Here is a 17443-nt window from a genome sequence, read left to right as displayed (position 1 = left end):
ATGGAAATCTGACTGGGTGAAAGCCAACGGATTGCTCCCAAATTCTTTGAAGCTGCACGGGGTGCTGCTGCATTCCACACACATGGTGTTCAGGCTTTAGGATTTTATTAGAGCAGCAAGTCTGGCTCAGGACGGAGGTGAGGACTGCAAATGTGCTTGCTGAGATCTCTGGAAAATGTGTTATCCTCATCTGTGCCCAGCAGCAGTGTCCTTCTGTGGAGGAGCAGTCCATTTCATGTAAGTAACCAAACTCAGTCCGTGGGAATATTTTTTGGATGAGGGTTATCACCAGATCCACCCTTGTTTGGACTTGCCAAGGGTCCAAGCTGTCAGGATAACTGCACTTTGCTGGAAGTTAGAGACCGCATGGCGAGCCCTAAGCAGTGCTGATTCAGTTAGCAGTAGTGCAGAACAGGCTCAAAACAGTTATTTATTTTATTAGTGAAAGTTCTAACTTCTGAGTCAGTAGCAGTGGGGTTTTCTATTTAAATGAGACATTACATTGTGCTGCTGCAGAGTAGCCGATGCTGGCAGCTGCTTGGCCTGTGACTTGCCAGCAAAAGAAGGTGCCCTGGGAAGTCACAATATTTACTTCTTTTCATGTCCCAGAAGTTCACAGCCTTGAAGAACATTTTTTCCCAGCAGTGCAGAGCCCCCTAACATACAAGAAATTGTGTTATGTTTTTATATGGAAAATGCTGGGAAGGGTGCTCTATAGTGATCACTCTCTTTTAATAGTCCTTTTTTTTTTTAATTGAAGTACAGGCTGCTCCTCAGGTGTCTGCTTGGCTGGGTATCGACTCTCAGTTCAGCTTCCAGGGCTGCTGGCTTTGCTGCTTGCAAGCTGCGGAGCTGTGCTAGCTTTCGTGCTGCTAGTGAGGAGGCTCAGGGTTAGCTAAAGTAGACTCCACTTCACGGCACTGCTTGCTGTCTCTTGACACTGCTGATACCCATTAATTTCCTTTTAAATCCTTCGCCTTCCTGTGTGGCCACTTGTTCCCCTGAGCTGGAGGCATCGAGAAGAGTTTCCATGATCCCAAGCCAATTTTAGATGGGTTGACTGACCACGTACCTAATATACATAAAAATAGTGATTTTTTTTTTTAGGAAATCATGCAAGCTGCAAGAAAGTGCAGACCCAAAGGATTTTGTGTATATGTGAGCAGATAGTCTGTTACGAACAGACTATAATTTGCCTGAAACTTGTAATTTTAGCTCCCACACCTAGAGAGGCCGAGTTGATAGGCACCATGCATGTTAGGTATTCAGCTTCACAGCATCACAGAGTTATTCCCAACCATCTGACAGAGCTGAAATGATTTGGAGTGGGATGTCTTTAATTTTGGAGTGGGTTGAAAACCCCAGGCTGCATCAGTGTTTGCAGTGGTAACTCTGGGGACCATCAGGGTGATGGATTTGGGGGAGGGGAAGCATTCCAAAGGGCATTTCAACACTGATATGTTGCATTGAGTTGATCAAATCCATAGAAAATTTAAAGTTTTGTGGAGACAGGGATGTTAATGACGGGCTTGTTCTACAGTAATTTAGCAAATGACTGCGTATCCTTACACTGCATTATAAACAAGCTGAATTGATTGATATGCGTATATTGGCTGTTACTAGAAAGGGAAGTGCTATTTTATTGTGAGGATTGACTGAAAAATGAATGGGAATTACAGTTTGCATAGTGGATATAACCGTCCTGTAATGCTGTGACAGTAGGGTTGTAATTGCTCATTTCTTCTATTGGGCCCCTTGCAAATGTTAAGTCTGTAACAAAGGCATTTTTGTGTTTCATTAATTTGGGAGGTTTTTCTTTTAGACTAAGTGTGGATCATTGTAATAACTTGTCAAGGCAACTGCTACACTGGTATGAAAGTGTATGTGAACATTTGATATCAATTTAGTGTTTGACATTGGGGCCATCGTTCTCGGTGTTGTTAAAGCGCTAGGTGAGGGGAGCAGGGATGTGCGTGCAGGGAGGCAGCAGTGGTCCTGGATGCACAGCCCTGCAAGTGTAGATGCTGCCAAAACAAACAAGAATGTCGTCATCTTCTGTGGGTCCCAGCAATCAGGGCTGGGAGGAGGAGAGGAGCACGTGCAGGAGGGGAAAAGCCACGTCATGGCTGCTGTCTCCTTTCCAACAGAGGGATAGCTTCCAGGCTTACTGCTTCGCGTGTGAGAGATCATAAGTATCAACACAGGCCTCATTCACTTCCCCGCAGCCACTACTGCTACAGGGTGGGTTGTAGGTGGCATGGGAATATCTGCCTTGCTTCCTTCAGGGGTGTCATTTCGGATGGTGCAGGAGAATTGTTGCAGAGCAGGCAGCAGCGAAGTCAGAAGATGGTGTCAATCTGTTTAGAATTTTTGCAGTTTCCATTTCAAGGCAGATGAAACTAATAGAGGAAGAAATGTAAGTCTGTCCAAAGTTTTGACAAGCAAAAGCAAATATTTGCACAGATGTGCTGGCTCCTGTCTTTTACTTGGGATCACAATGTGTATGGAGTAATCCGTGCCCACCTGGAGTGTGGACCCACTCCCAAAGCTCCTGCCGCTGCTCAGCCCCCAGCAGTGCTGGGGGAAGCTTCGTGCCCAGGCCAGGGGCAGCAATGGGGGGAGAAGGGAAGTGCTGCAGCCGAGATGCCCAAAAGGTCTGACACTGGTGGGTGCCTGGGTTATTTGTGCACGAGGGATGTCTTCTGCAGCCCAATGTTAGCAGGGCCTCATTTTTTACTTCCTCAAGGATGAAGTTCTGACCTTCATCTTATGTTTGTGGCATGATTTGTGCCATAGGAACAGCTATGGCTGTGGCACACGGTGTACAGGCACTGGTTTTCCAAATGTGTCAGGTAAGGCAGGTGGGACTCACTCCCTGCAAGAGCAGCTTTTTCTTCCATGGTCTCTGTCCCAGCTAGCTTTCCCCGTGTGATTTCTCTACTTGTAGCTGGAAGGACTCGTTGGACTCACTTTGTGTTGCTACATAGAGAAAATACCATGAGCAAAGCCTTCCGTTCTTTATGGAGAGGTTTTTCCCTTTAGGCTCAGGCCACTTCTCCAACCTTAGCCCCTCTCTTTGCAAAAGCCAAGAAAGCCCAACCCCGTATTTTCCTTTGCAGAGAGCACATGCAGGTTTGTGTGATGCTGGGACAGGTAGTGAGCCTGGGCGCTGTGCTTGCTTGGTCACAGAGCTGCTCGGGGGTTTGGGGAAGGAATGCTTGTGCATGGGGTAAAAGGGGAGGGGGATGCCCCTTGTCCCTCCCCAGGCAGGGACACGCTGGGGTCAGGGCTGGGAAGTGCTTTGGGATCCTGTGAGGAATGGGGGCTGGAGCAGGGTGTGGGAAAAGCCGTTTAATGGGCCGTGTGTCCTCAGACTTCTGTGGGGCATGCAGACCCTGGCTTTCTTTGTCTGGCCAGCTTAATTCTATAAGGTGTAGGCAGTAGGTACTGTATGGATAGGAAAACCCCTCGGCAGGACAGGTTACATTAACAAACTGGTGGGAAATGGTTGTGCTTAGGGAAGGGATGCTCAGAGAGCCAGTCTGCTTGGGGCAGTCATGGGGTGCAGAGCCTCTGGGCTGTATCTGGCTCTCTCTGGATGCCCTGGATGTGCAATCAAAGCCATGATGAGTGGCAAAACCAGAGCTGGTTCCCTTGGCTTAGCCCCTGCCTGCACCTCTCCTGCGTACCACAACCTTTCTGCTGCTCACCATCACCTGGGCTGAGCCAGCCCAGCAGAGCTGCAGGGTGTCCTCATGGGCCACCAGCTGCTGTTCCCCACCGGGACAATGATGTATTTTCCAGACACATTTATTTTCCCTGTGTATGATATTTGCTAATTAAATTATCTTTTTCTCCTACCAAGTTTAATGTCTTCCACTGTGCATTTTAGAAACACGTACTTGATAAGTTGGAAAAACCAGCTTTTAATTATGTGATGCACCTAACGGTTGAGGTTTTTTGAACTGCATGAACATAGGGAGAAGGAAGAGAGTTTTATGTGTCAGAGAGCATCTTTGTAAACTATCCTTGACCTGTAAGACTGTTCAACTTTACTGGAGTTTGTATGTATTTTACTTTTGTAATTTTTTAAATGATTTGAAAGAATTTTATTTTAGGGCAAATTCTACTTTTTGTATGCGATATTGCAATGTGATGTATTTTTGTTTTTGAGAAAATAATGTTGAAACTACTATATACTCGTCAATGTAACACATCCACTGTGTCTTTTCTTTTTAAAACTGGAATCTGACCATGAAGTGCACATTACTTTACATACTGGTTGTTGCACATTAAAGGGGTTACTCAGATGTGCTACCATCACTGTTGACTAATTCCAAGAAAATACAAGGGAATTGTTTCCTTCTGCTATAATATTGCTGAAAACCACTGCAGATATTGCTATGAAACTGGGGGTGCTTAGTCTAAATGAATGTAGCCTCATCCAGCACCCAAGCCAGCCAACAGAAAGATTTCCATCGCTTTTACTGAGCTTTTAGAGTTGGTGTCTGGCACTGCTGTTGGACCGAGGGTCCCCACAGGTTGTGGTATGCAGGGGATGGGCTGGGGCAGAGGGGTCCCGCGGCAGCAAGGGCAAGGTGCTGGCAGCAGTTGCACCACACCGTCCCAGCTCTGATTTCACACCCTGCCTCATCCAGGCTCGTGGCTCAGGGTGCTGCAAGCCGGTTGATTTTGCTGGTTCCCACTGCTGACATCTCTGTTGGGTTTTTTGTAATAACCTTCCCATTGTGTGTGTTCTGCATTTAATTGAAACAGGTCCAACTTGGGATCTTTTGATCCATGTTTATTTTCTAGGACCAGCTCTTCAATAATGCCCTGACTACTTACTAGGGCAGGTTTAAAATAGCCTCACATCCTATTAGTGCTGGGAAGAAATCTGTCAACTCTCATGTTGTGGAATATCTGGGCCCCACTATTCTTAGCAACAGTCTCTTTCCAGGCTATATATGGGAGCTTAAGGCTCTTCTAATGATACAGTTCCTGGTTGTATTTATCTTTGTGGTGTTACGCAGATCTCTGTCCCTGGGGGGATGAGAGCTGAGGGTCTACCTCAGATCCCTGATGTAGTTTTGTGTGTTGGTCAAGCCCCTACGCCCATTCTTTCTCAGTTGTTTTTTTCACCCAGTTTCTATTTTATCTTTGCTGTTCCTGAAATCTGCTGGTTCCCTGGCATATAAATGACATTTATTCTCTTTCCTGATCAGCACATCCTTGATGGTGGCTCACTCTCTGACCACGCTGGAGTTGCATGTGGGCAGACAGGCTCTGCGAGAGCGGCTGGGCTGGGTGCAGGCACTCGGTGTTGTGCCCAGATGTGGGGGAGCTGCTCACAGACACCTTGTGTCTAACAGCCGCGAGACAAGCAGGGGCTGGGGAAAAAGTCAGGGTCACTTGTTGATGCTGGGTATGGCTGTTCTGGCACCTCTGGGCTGCAGCCCCGCACCGGGGGATGCTGACATCAGGGAAGAGCAGCAGCAGCACCCGAGTGCAGGTGGGCCTGCCTCTGCTGTCCTGCCAGGGGTCACGAGGGCCAAGCAGCCGCAGTGCTTTACCCGCTCCAGGAGCGCGATCCGGGCTGCAGCCGGGGAGTTTCATTGGGAACCAAGACCTGATGCACAACACCGATGCTACTCTGCACCCACCACCATATGAACACAGATGTGCAACCAGGTGATTGGGCTTGGGTTTTTTGCTACAGCTTGGGCTTGAGCAGGCAGAGGGGAAGCACCGCAGTGTGCACTGTGCCAGGACTCCTCACGCAAGCTGCGGGGAGCAGCATGCTCTCCTCTCCCAGTGTGGGCCAGTCACTCGGTGAAGTCATCCTTGGCTATGGGCTAGAAAAAACACCGTAACTCTTTGGGAGCCAAACAAGCATGGGAGCATGTCCCCACGGTGGTGGAGCAGCCCCGGGTTGTCCCAGACTCTAAGCAGCAAGCTTTGCAGCAGGTCCTATGGCTGCAGCGAGGTTTCTTTTGGGGATCTTTCTGATTTTGCTCCACATCTGCAGGCAGGTCCCAGGACTGGAAGGGCTCTGCCAGTGGTACCAGGATGGGCTGGACCCCTTCCCTGTGGGCTGCAAGGGCTGTGCTGTGAGTAAGCCTGTCCATCTGTCTGTCCATCCATCTGCTTGGCCACAGACCTACAACCACAGTAAGTACCTGGCTCTGGCACTAAAAGACAGTGGGCAGGGGATGCAAACCTTCTTATGGGCAGCACAGAGGGAAGCGCCACCTCGGTGGGACCCTGGTGAGTGGGGTCAGGCAGGCACGGGCAGAGGAAATGCTGGCAGCTGATGAACTGGCCCCACTGTGTTCTGGACCTCAAACTCTCCCCAGGGCTCTCCTAAACCTGGCATTGATTGCAGAGCTGAGGGTTGGGAATACAGATGTAGCTTTGTGGTTGAGTTCGGTGCTGGAAGAGTATCTCTGGTGGGCAAAGGAAATGACGGCTCTGATGGGTTTGTGGTGAGCAGATGAGCAGCAGCAGTGTGAACTAAGCTGGCACAACCTCATACAGAAATGACTTCAACTGCCACTGAAGTGAAGAAAAGACTTTTTTGAGAGAGGTTTTCAGAATAGGTCTTAGCCTGTGCTAGAGCATCATGGCTTGTCTTACCTTGTACACTTACATGGTACTTAAAGATGATTTTATCCTGGCTGGGGCGGGACTGTGGGTCTCTGGGCTGGCATGCAAAAGTGGTGCTCAGAGCACAAGTCTGTAGCTATTAGCTCCAGACCCTCCTTGGCTGTGACACCACCCGGCATGGCGGGGATTGCTGGGGACCAAGCTGCTCCCCAGGGCAGCGGCCTCCATCAGGCAGCGAGGTTTGCCTCTTCCAATGCCAGAGGAGTGATGGATCAGCAAAAGACAGTAGTAATTGCCAGGAGGCTTTCAGGCAGAAAGTAAGGCTCTCGCTCGTGGACAGGCTGATGTAAGTCAGCATGTAAATTGGGTACAACATAAAAATAATTTCAGCTGAGCTCCTATGAAGAATCCTATGAACAAAAAAATGTTGTTGCTAAGAAATGTGAAAACAGAAAACAATAATGTGGCTCCTGCCAGGGTAATAAAAGTGTATCAGTGTTATGCCTGCTCTCTCGTACAGATCGCTTGCTCATGACAGTAAATTAAGTACTGCAAAAATGGGTACAGTTTTCTCTGTGGCCATTGATGCTTCACATCATGGAAATATCAAATGTTTCTGATGGCTGTTCATTACGCTGCGCTTGAGAGGGGAGCAATCCATTGCTGGCTCCATTATTTCCATGACAGCAAGGAAATGACTATGGGAGTTTTAAAAATGAAGGAATACAGCAAGGTTAGATGGATCGAACCTCAACGGCCTTTTGCCATTCACCATGGTCGATGCTAACCCTGGGTCTAGGAGACACCACACTGTCTCCAGAGTGATGGAAAACCAGGACTACTTTTTGCTTCCAGCTAATTGCCAGCTCGTAAACTGTGTAGTTTGACCTTGAAAATCTCCCAAAAAGTTATTTTGAAGTGTGACGATGATGCAGCACAGTGCCTCAGTGAGGAGGCACCTCTGCCCCACAGCCAGAAGGAGCTTTAAGCATTTGCTGGCTACCAGAACTGCTTCAGTTGGTGCAATGATCCAATGAGTTGCATCTTCCATGTTCTGCAGCGATACACACTGTGGACTTGACAGGTGGATGTGGCTGGTGTACGGCACCCCATTTTCTTGTCATCTTTGTAGTGTTAAAATGAAAGCAAGCTAATCTCACGTGCACTTGAGTTGCTGCCATGAGTGGTCAACACAGGGGCAGTTATAAAAAAAAAAATAAACTCTGGCTCAAAATAAACCTGCCCTGCGAGCACACCAGGGCAAAGCAAGTAAGGCAAGAGTCTACCCAGCTGCTGAGAGCCAGCTACGCGTTTTTATCTCAACAAACAAAATTACCTTAGCTTGACTCAGTCCTTTCTCCAGAGGAAAATGGTTTGGTTTGGGGTTCCTGTAAGCAGGTTGAAGGGTTGAAATCTGACCAAAGACAGGCTGGGGGCAGGGGGCAGGTGCCCTGGGAAATGGGCCGATGAGCCTGATTCTCTCTGTTTCTGACAATGTAAGGAATTTATTGCCTGTCCGTACCTTGCTGCGAGGGGTGTGTGTGGTGGGGTTGTGTTGTTGGGTATTTTCTTTTGGAAGCAGGCTTGGGCTATGCTGAACTCTGCCGCCGCCTTGATTAATTTGAACCTAAGCTTTTTTAAACAGAAAGTGCAATAACAACTCCGTGAGTGGCTTTTTATGAAAGAACAAAACAAACCATGTTAAAATGCATTTCAGCTGTTAGCAAAACAGCATTTTTAATGAATCTCCAAAGCTTTTAGTAATTGAGCTGTGTGTTTGAGAGCATGTGGTCTCTCGGCTGTACACTCAAGGGGCAAAACCACAGGCACCGTGGGAAGCAATGCTTTTGCGGGTGTTGACTCATGCATATTGAAGAGGTGCTTGCTCCGTGGTGATCTCTAAGCTGGGGTGGCTGTACTGAGCTGTCTCAGGAGCTGTTGCTGAGCTTGGGGACTGTCCCCCTGCCCGATCCCAGCAGCATGGGCACACAGGCTTTCATAGCTGAGCGAAGTGCCAGTGCGGGTGGAGGGAAATTCAGGCGTCAGAGCCAGGGCTTGTGATCACGTTGTGATAGGGCAACAGGGGGCACTGATGGGACTGGTGGCACTGGTGGGGTTGCTGGGCCCTTGTAGGAGTGCTGGGCATGGCAGTAGGAGATCCACTTGGAGCTTTTTTCATTGCCACAGCCTGACTGTTTTCCGAGGAGGGTGTCTGCATGATGCTTTGCCCTGCCACCACTCCCAGCAGTGTATGAGGATTATGTATGAGACAGTCGAAAGCCTTGTTGGAAATCAGGCTGCAGGATATTTCTTATTTTTGCGCTATCTGAAGGACATGGTGCCTGTTCAGGGGAGGAAATTAACTTGGTCTGACATGACTTGCTGTTGATAACATCCTGGTGCCAATATGTAGCTGCTCAGCTGCTCTGCAGTGGTTGCAGCGCGTTTGTTTGAGTCCTTGCTCTGGTGTTTTTTCACAAGCACTGAACTGGGCTGGGCTGCGATTCCCTGCACCTCCTTTCCTCTGTAATGCTGTGTGTTGGCTGTGCCCTTGCCCAGGCAAGTGCCCCACCAGCCGCAGATGTTTCCAGCCCTCGATGGAGACGAAAACACCAGCAAAAGGGCTTCACACGGAGGGACAGGGCTAGGACAGGTTTGTCAGTGCAATGCCTGGCTCAGGGCATCCCTAAAGCGTTTATGGCAGGGAGCTGGGAGGAAACACGTGGACATGAATCATGTTGTACCTTCTGCTTTTTCCTTTTCCTCCATTTCTTACACTCACCTGCCAAGCGCTGCTGTTGGAGGGGGAGCCATGGTGCGAGTCGCTGTGGTCCCCGCAGAAAGCTCTGCGCCCTGGCCCAGGGCCCTGCGTTTGCTGCACTGCTGCAGGTGCTCCCCAGCAAACCCCGTGGGCAGCGGGGGTGGCTCGGCAGCCCACTCCCTGCAGTGCAGCCCTGAGGCTTTGGCTTAATAAAAAGCTGATGGGGAACCTGCAAGACAGCAAAGCTTTCACTGTTTACTAAACACAGTTAAGAATTAAAGAGGGAAAAGGGTACTGTTGGGACGCGTAGTGAAAGTGAGAGAACAAAATGCGCTGGGGCTACAAGTGAAACTGTTATGTTAATGAATCAAATTAGCAACCGGAAAAAAAATGTTGTGGTAGACAGGTTTTAAGGAAATTGGAAATAGGTTCCGACGTGATACTTTGCTGTAATTGTGCACAGAGGTGTCTTGATGCAAAACAAAACCATTCAAAAATGACCTCCCCATGTTATCATGCAAACTAACCTGGGGGAAAAAAAATCCATCTTATTCATAGCAAGTTTGGTTTTACTGATATTGTGCCTCTCAATTACTTTTTAATGGTCTGCATTGAAAAGAAATTCCTGTATGCACACTTGAGAATATGAAAACACCCAAATGATAGCTTATGATTTAGTAGGATTAAAGTATTATGTATGCAGGTGTAGCACGTTTCAGGTTATTAGTAATCCAATCTATTTTTTACGACATTATGGTGTAATTTTCTGTATGAAACTTCAATATAAGTCTTGAGCTGTATTGGAACATAAACTAAAATGTTCCTGACTCTGTCACTTTTCATGGTCTTTACTTTGATTAATAAATGCAACAAGAGCTATAACGTTCTTCAATACGAGGCTACAATCATCCTTCAATCAAAACATGTCCCTCAGCTTTTTATAACTTTTCGCATCAATATGTAGGGCTTGTGAAGGAGCAGCAATAGGATTTCATTGCAGCTGAGCACGTACACCTGAAAGGTTCTGCAGAAGATGAGCGTATTTTTGCTGCTTGCAGCCAGCCAGTCTCCGGGGCACAGCGAGCAGTTGTGTCCTTGGAGACTCAGTATCACGGGCAGAGATCTGGGGAGAGACGTGTACTGCAGAACTGGAGGTGGATTTGGCACCCAAAATTTCAGACAGGTTTGGTCGTACCTCACCAGGCACCTTACTCAGAAATACCGTTTTTCAAAGGCCACCCCAAGTTTGGTGCGGTGCTGTACGCCAGCATTCAGGTTTGTGTGGGAGGGGAGGTAAACTGCAGCGACAGACTTTGGTGTTATACTCAGTAACACAATTTTGTAACCACAGAGTCTACAACTCATGGCAAATATACTCGAAATGTGGGCCTCAGGATGCAGCTGGAGTGCAGATGGGGAGGAAGGATGCATGCTGCAATTCCCCATCCCTACACAAGCAGCTGAGCGAATTTTGCATTGCCTTGACCACCAGTGTTGGAAGGAAGCTCCTTTGTGGTCCCTCTGACCTGTCCTGCCAGTGCTGCTCAGGAGCCCCGGCCCCACCACGGATCAGCCACGGAGGGGAAATAACACAGAGGCTTGCCAGGTTGGTCTGTTTTATTTCTGAATTATTCTTTACATTGTACAATATATAAAAATACAGAGTACCCAAAAAAAATTCACAGTGTCTAAAGGCAGTGATTACAGTCTAGGTCACCTTTATACTAAAGTACCATCAAGTTCAATTGCATAGGAAGGGTGATGTGCCTTCACAACAGAGTCCAATAATATTCTCCAGGTTTTGCTGTTTTGGGGCAAGCATTCTGTGTTCGTATAATTATTTCCCATGTATCCAAGATCCAGTATTGCATCTGTCACTCTCCCACCTCAATTACAAGATAATCCTATCATTTCCATCTCACATACCATTCATCCTCCCTAAAGCTTCCTCTGTGGGAATGTTCCTAATTAACTGCATAACTTTTAAGTATGAGCAGGTTTGGTCGTCATCTAAGGAGGGGTGTGTGGATGGAAACCACACTGTCGTGCAGCTGGCTGGCTTTTACGTTGTTTGACATTTTGGTACTAAAACCATTTTTGCTTCAGTTATTAATGGCCCATCCACCCTGACCTCTGCTTGACTCCACCGCATGCGAATTAACAGTGCGCCGCTCACGGAGGTTTCAGAACTAGAGTGCAGTGTTAATACTTTTCATGATCAGATTTGTTTAAAAGCAAATCGTGGCTGGGACTTGCAGAAAGCCAAGCGCACTGAACCCTCTCAAATAGCAGGGGTGAATTTGCAGCTGAGGCTGAAGGCAGAATGGAAAAAAACCCTCAAGACCCAAACGAGTGCTAAGTGTGACTGAGCACTTGTATTTGTGGCTAAGTAGTGGGTTGCTGGTTTTGCTCCTCCAGCCAGGACTAATGCAGACACTAATTTCCAGGCAGAACAGCTGAGGCTTGGGTGGGTCCCACAAGGACCCAGCTCCAGAGGGGTTTCTCTACGGTTTTGAAGGCTCTGGCAATCAGGCAGCATCAAAATTTGTGGATTTGTTCACTTACCCCAAATCTGCTCTTGAAGCTGCCTGAACTTTCCTCCTAACAAGCCTAAGGGGAAGATTCACCTGTTCAGGTCTGGGCCTTGGTCATGAGGGCATTAAAGTGATCTGTGGGAAAAAAATTAATCCTTCAAACCCAATTTACTGGGTGTTTCTGTTTGTTATGGCAGACAGCTCCAAGGGGTGCTGTGCCCTGCCATGCGTGTGGGCTGGTTCGTGGGAGTGACAGGGTGAGGATTAGATGTAGTACCTTGGCCACTGATGCTGGAAGCTCCAGAGACACCCAGGGCACCAGGTGCCTGGTGGCTTTTTTGGACTCCTCTGAAAACCAAAAGCCATGGGTTTGGCAGGGCTTCTCTTCCCTAAATATTGTAACGAAGCCCCCTAGTGTGACTATCAGGCAGGGCTTACAGTGCCAATCAATAACTCAGAAGGCAGTTGCTAGCTTCTTTAGCAAGGAAGATGGCATTTTCCCTGTCCTGATAGATGATGTCTTCTGCTCTAATGGTACAATATTTGTTACTCCTACTTGCTATTTTCACTTTTTTTTTTGCAGAATTACTCCCTACTTATAATTACAAAAACAATAGTGTGATACACATGAGAGATTTGGGAGGCTTATTCAGAAAATATAAGCAGTAACAAGACTCTTTTTCTTAATCATTCTTAACCAGAATGATTTAGGGGAGAATCAGCATTTCTAACTAGAAAAATCAATTTTCTTTTCAATTAAAAAATTATATTTATTATTTCATTTACCTCAAAAACATTTTTTTTTAAAAACTAATGGAAAGGATACTATTTTTTTACAGTTTTTTTTTTTCACTTTGTCCCTGTAGAATTTGAATACCAGCACTGCCTTTCTTATTCTAAGTTTCCCCTGCAGGCATTTTGCTAAATATATATATTGTGTGTGTATATATTATAAATATATACTGTTATCTATCCACTGATAGATGTATACACTATTACAAAAAAGAGCAAGTTGTTACACAAACTTTACATTTACATTTTTTATATATATATATATATTTATATATATATAACTCTCCCCCACTACATTTGGTACAAAGAATAAATCAATCTCAGTGGACAGCAATTTTCTCTCTAGGTGGGCTTAGCATCAGATTAACACTGGAGGCGTCGAATTGTCTGCATCAGACATGGACTCTGTTCCTACTCTGTTGATTTCAAACCAACCATTTCATTTTCTGAACATAAGGCATTAGGAACATTGGTGTTAAGACAATACATATTCTTCTCCATCTGTATCGTTCATATCTTTAAGAGCAGCCCTGGCTCATATGCTGAACATTCAAGTGCACCTTTAGAGTGACAGCACCTCTTATGCTGTGGTTTGATCGCCAGGTGATTTGTCTATTAGTGAGCTGTACAAGTTATTTCTGGTGGGTGATAGCTGATTGAGTAAAGCCTGACAGCAACAGCACAATACAGTTTAGATAACACTGTAATGCACACCCCTTCCTGAGGGAGAAAGGCAGCCACATCCATGGAGAAAGGAAGAATAGCCTGATTAAAGATGTTTCCGCTACATACTTAGCTGTAAGATTTCCATCATATTTTACATACTGTCTACCTGAACCCTATCTAAAGAGTTTGCAGAGAACCAGTGTCTCTAGACCAACACAGGAACTGCCCAGGCTTCCCCTTCTCTGTCTTAGAAGTGAAAGAAAAGAATAATATATACAGCAAGATGAGTCTTTTGGAAAGCAGTTCTCCCAAACTGAATGCATTTCCAGTGTACTTTAAGATGGCCTTAGGAATAGGAAATTTTAGCAAGCTTAACATCCAGCTGCAGGAGCATTTCAAGGTGTTACAGATATTACAGACCTGATGATCAAGCTGCTGAATTACCTGGATTGCAGGAATATCACTGTACATGGTGTCATTAACCTGCCACGCATTAGAGAGCTCCTAAAAAATGCAACCCTCACACCGCATTAACATCATCCTTAAAGAACTGCACTATCATGCAAACATTAATTGAGCAATAAGTGTTCTGATTCCTTTTTTTTGCTCTCTCTCCTCTCTCCTGGATTCTACTTCCTGCTCGAATGGAGTCTACAGACCCTTGCTGTGATTGCCAGTTACATGAAAAAGGGCTGAATCCATTTGGATGCCTGGTAAGAAGGAATGTCTTGATGAAACTATAGCCACATGCACCATCCTCAAAGCATCTGCTCTCCAACAGCCTACAAAATATCCACCTCCTAAGCCCAATGGCAATAATGACCTATCTTGGTGAGCTGAAATAATTTCAGCTGCTATGTTGCACTTTGGGAAAAAAGAAAAAAAACCAAACAAACCCAACAGTTTACATCATGCTGTTCTGTGACGCTAAAAATGGAAAAATGTTTAAGGAGGGGGGAAAAAAAGAAAGGAAAAACATAAAATTGAAATAACTGCCAAGTTTAACTTGCTCGCATCCCCCCAAACTCCAGCTGCAATCCTGCCACATGCAGGGCAATTGCAGAACATATCGATACAGGGAACCTTCTGAAGGGGAAGCTTGGAGATGGCTTTGATTTTACAATGGCTAGAGTATTCTTGGGAGCCAATGTTTCCTTCTGAATCACATAAATCAAAGCTGGAAAAATCCCATCCTGATAGTCTAATGTAATAATTTTCAACCCCTAGGCTACTTACTTGTTACAACTACTTTAATTCAGGATTTTCAGTGTTGCTGAGGGGCGACATGGAAATCCATTGAGACAGGGCACGAGGCACAGAGGCATTCCTCCTCAAACAGGATTTAGGGACCTGTGAAGAGCCTCCCTGCAGGTGCTGGTACCTGCTACCAGTGCTCTCCTGCTTCCCTGGAGATCCTGATTCACTCCTGCCACTCTCACCATGGCCACGCTGCCAGGGGGTTCAGGGCGGCTGAGCCACTGTGCCTACTAGGAAGGTTGCAGCAGAGAGCTTCAAGGTCTTCATCAGCTCCTGACCCCCACTGCTTCAAATGCAAATACATCCATTTAACAGCACGAATCACCACCACCACCCTTTGCCTTCCTCTCTTCCCTCTGTTTCACCTGATGAGACTAGAGCAGAAGCAGAATGAGCTGCTGAATCAGAAAAACAACTGCTGAAAATGATGGGCACCTCTGAGCTTAAGGTGTTCTCGTGGCAGTTCTAACGAGCCCATTTTATTACAAATATCCCTACAGCCTTCAATCACTGCAAACTGAAGTCGCACAAAGTAATTTGAAAATGGGAGCCTACTTTATTCTTGCCTTCTGGTCAAACCACCATAGCACAGGCTTACAGAGCCATGTTGGCTTTTCCTCACAGGAAAAGCAATACACTTGTCATGAGCAACACAGCCTCTCTTCATTTCCTACCAGCTGCCTACATGAAAGAGCTGAGTACACAGCCCAAGCTGGGCTTCCAAACAAGCAAATGCAAAGGAATAGCACTGAGGAACGATCGATGTAGGCTTACAGCAAAATCTGAAATAAGGCAAAGACAAACGGGACTGCTGGGAAGTCAGTGGCCAAGCACGGGCATGGCAATTGCTCGAGAAAGATGCAGACAACAAAGCCAAGCTCGGGACCACATGGAGCTCATGCGCGTTTCAGGGTGTATTTTTATCTCATGCTCAGTATTGCAACATTCTAAAATCCTTAGCATCAGGAGTTCATTATAAATATTTAGAAACACTGAATGATAACAGTGGTGAACTTGTTCACGTTGCTAACACACTGGATGTAATTGTACATTAAGCACCAGCAATAAGTTTCCTTTTTGCCAAACAATTATGTCAGACAAACATCTGGTTGTAGACAACATGGCTTCTGCATCAAACTAATACAGTTCTTATAGACACAGTCACACACATACACAAAATTACATTTCAAGGCTGGATATACTGTTTAATAATGCTGCCACCCCAATTTACTTCAATAGCTGCAGCAGCATTTGTTTGTTGGGTTGTTTTTGTTCAGAAAAATAAAAGAAATATTGGCAAACAACGCACATTACTCAGCTGTGTTACTATTTCGTAAAGTACTGACTGGAAGACACTATAAGAATGTGCAGCAGACTTTCTGGGTCATGTCAAACTATGGAAACATTCCTTGCAAAAATACCCTCCCTCCCCTTGCAAGGTCAGAATTATTCACTCTTTGAATGCAAATGAACTAAAACCCAACAATAAAACAAAAGGAAAAAATAGCCCAAAGCATGGTGATATCCTACAAGAAGAGCATGGCCTCTAAAGTTGCCTTTCCTGGCAGACGCAATCAGGATCAAAGCTAGAACAAAAAGAGTTAACGCTGTCTCAGAAAAAAAGAAAAAGGAAGAAAGCAAAAAAAGCCCATGGCTCTTGTGCGGCAATCATCACATCTTTTTTTCCAGTGATATAAACATCTTTGTTTGTTAGGCACTCCAAGTTCATGTCTCCGATGTTATTCCAACATTTACTTTTCTCAGTGTCTCACTGCCTGTATAATTTTATTTTAATTAAGACTGGAAACATTCTGGAAAGCTTCTTTGGGTAATGCACTTTGTTTGTGTGTTTTTTTTCTCATCAGCTGAACTGCAATATTACCAAAGAAGGCTGCAAAAAGTAATTCCTGTAATATGAAAAGATTCTGTTGAAGATACAGGGAACACTGCCCTAGAAAGTTACTACTTTTTTTTTTTTTTTTTGCATAAACATAAAAAAACAAAAATAAAAAAGGAAAATAAAAAAGAAAATATTCTTCAAGTTCTTGGCACGATGGAGTCCTGCTCAGCCTGTCTCATGAGCTGTGTGTCATCCACTACACCATTGCTATCCTGTCTTGGGAAGGATGCTCTTCACCAGACACCCCTGCCCCAGGAGGTCACCTCTTGCCTTGCTTAGAGTGCACCCACGTGTTGTCTGTTGCTGCGTGGTGGCCACTGAACCCAGCACACAGCTACCTCCTTGATGTCGGCCTTGGACAGCAATGCTGATCTTCCAGCCATAAGCAATTGCAGTAGTAAGAGCCATCTCCAGCCAAATCTCCACAAAAGCACTGCAGAATGGTCCGTATGCATTTTTGTCCTTGTAAGGAGATGTGCTGTTTACGAGAAATACAATTAACCAAAGGAAAAAAAAAAAGACCCTACTGTACAATATTTACATCTAGAGGCTGGGCCAGTATTTTGTCCATAAAATCAATTAAAAAAAAATTCATATAGGAAGTGATCCAGTCCTGTAGGATCTGTCCATCATCAGCTGTTGGTAAAGGTCCTTCCAGGGGAGGCCTCGGGCCTGTAGTCATATTTGTTCAGTGTACTGGGATAATAGGTTGTCGTGTACACGTTGGTTTGCTGCAACGGATAGAAGTTGGTCCTATCATCTGGTATCAAATTGTTCTTGTTAAGTGTCTGTAAAAGAGAAGAGGAGATGACAGGCATGGCAATGGTGCCACATAATTACTCTTTTCTACCTGCAGACACCTCCCTCTCACCTGCCTTCTCCGTCAAGGTCTCTGTTGCAGCCACCACCACCTTCCCTCCGGCTGGG

At 45.9% G+C, this 17443-nt stretch overlaps 1 protein-coding gene across 4 annotated transcripts in view; it reads right to left on the bottom strand.

The window, feature by feature from the left end:
- Nucleotides 1-10970: 10970 nt before the first annotated feature.
- The window catches only part of SEMA5B (semaphorin 5B), a 281842-nt gene continuing 275369 nt past the window's right edge, over nt 10971-17443 (bottom strand). For 3 of the 4 annotated variants that reach the window (XM_040604201.1, XM_040604202.1, XM_040604203.1), the window contains one exon: nt 10971-17304. In XM_040604201.1, the coding sequence (XP_040460135.1) occupies nt 17149-17304 (156 nt within the window). In that variant the 3' untranslated portion in view covers nt 10971-17148. The remainder of the gene's footprint in view (nt 17305-17443) is intronic. The other variant, XM_040604204.1, reaches the window with a different exon arrangement.

The sequence above is a fragment of the Falco naumanni genome, chromosome 8 (genome assembly GCF_017639655.2).
Source record: "Falco naumanni isolate bFalNau1 chromosome 8, bFalNau1.pat, whole genome shotgun sequence".
Lineage (NCBI taxonomy): Eukaryota > Metazoa > Chordata > Aves > Falconiformes > Falconidae > Falco > Falco naumanni.
This window is presented reverse-complemented; position numbering and strand designations above follow the sequence as displayed.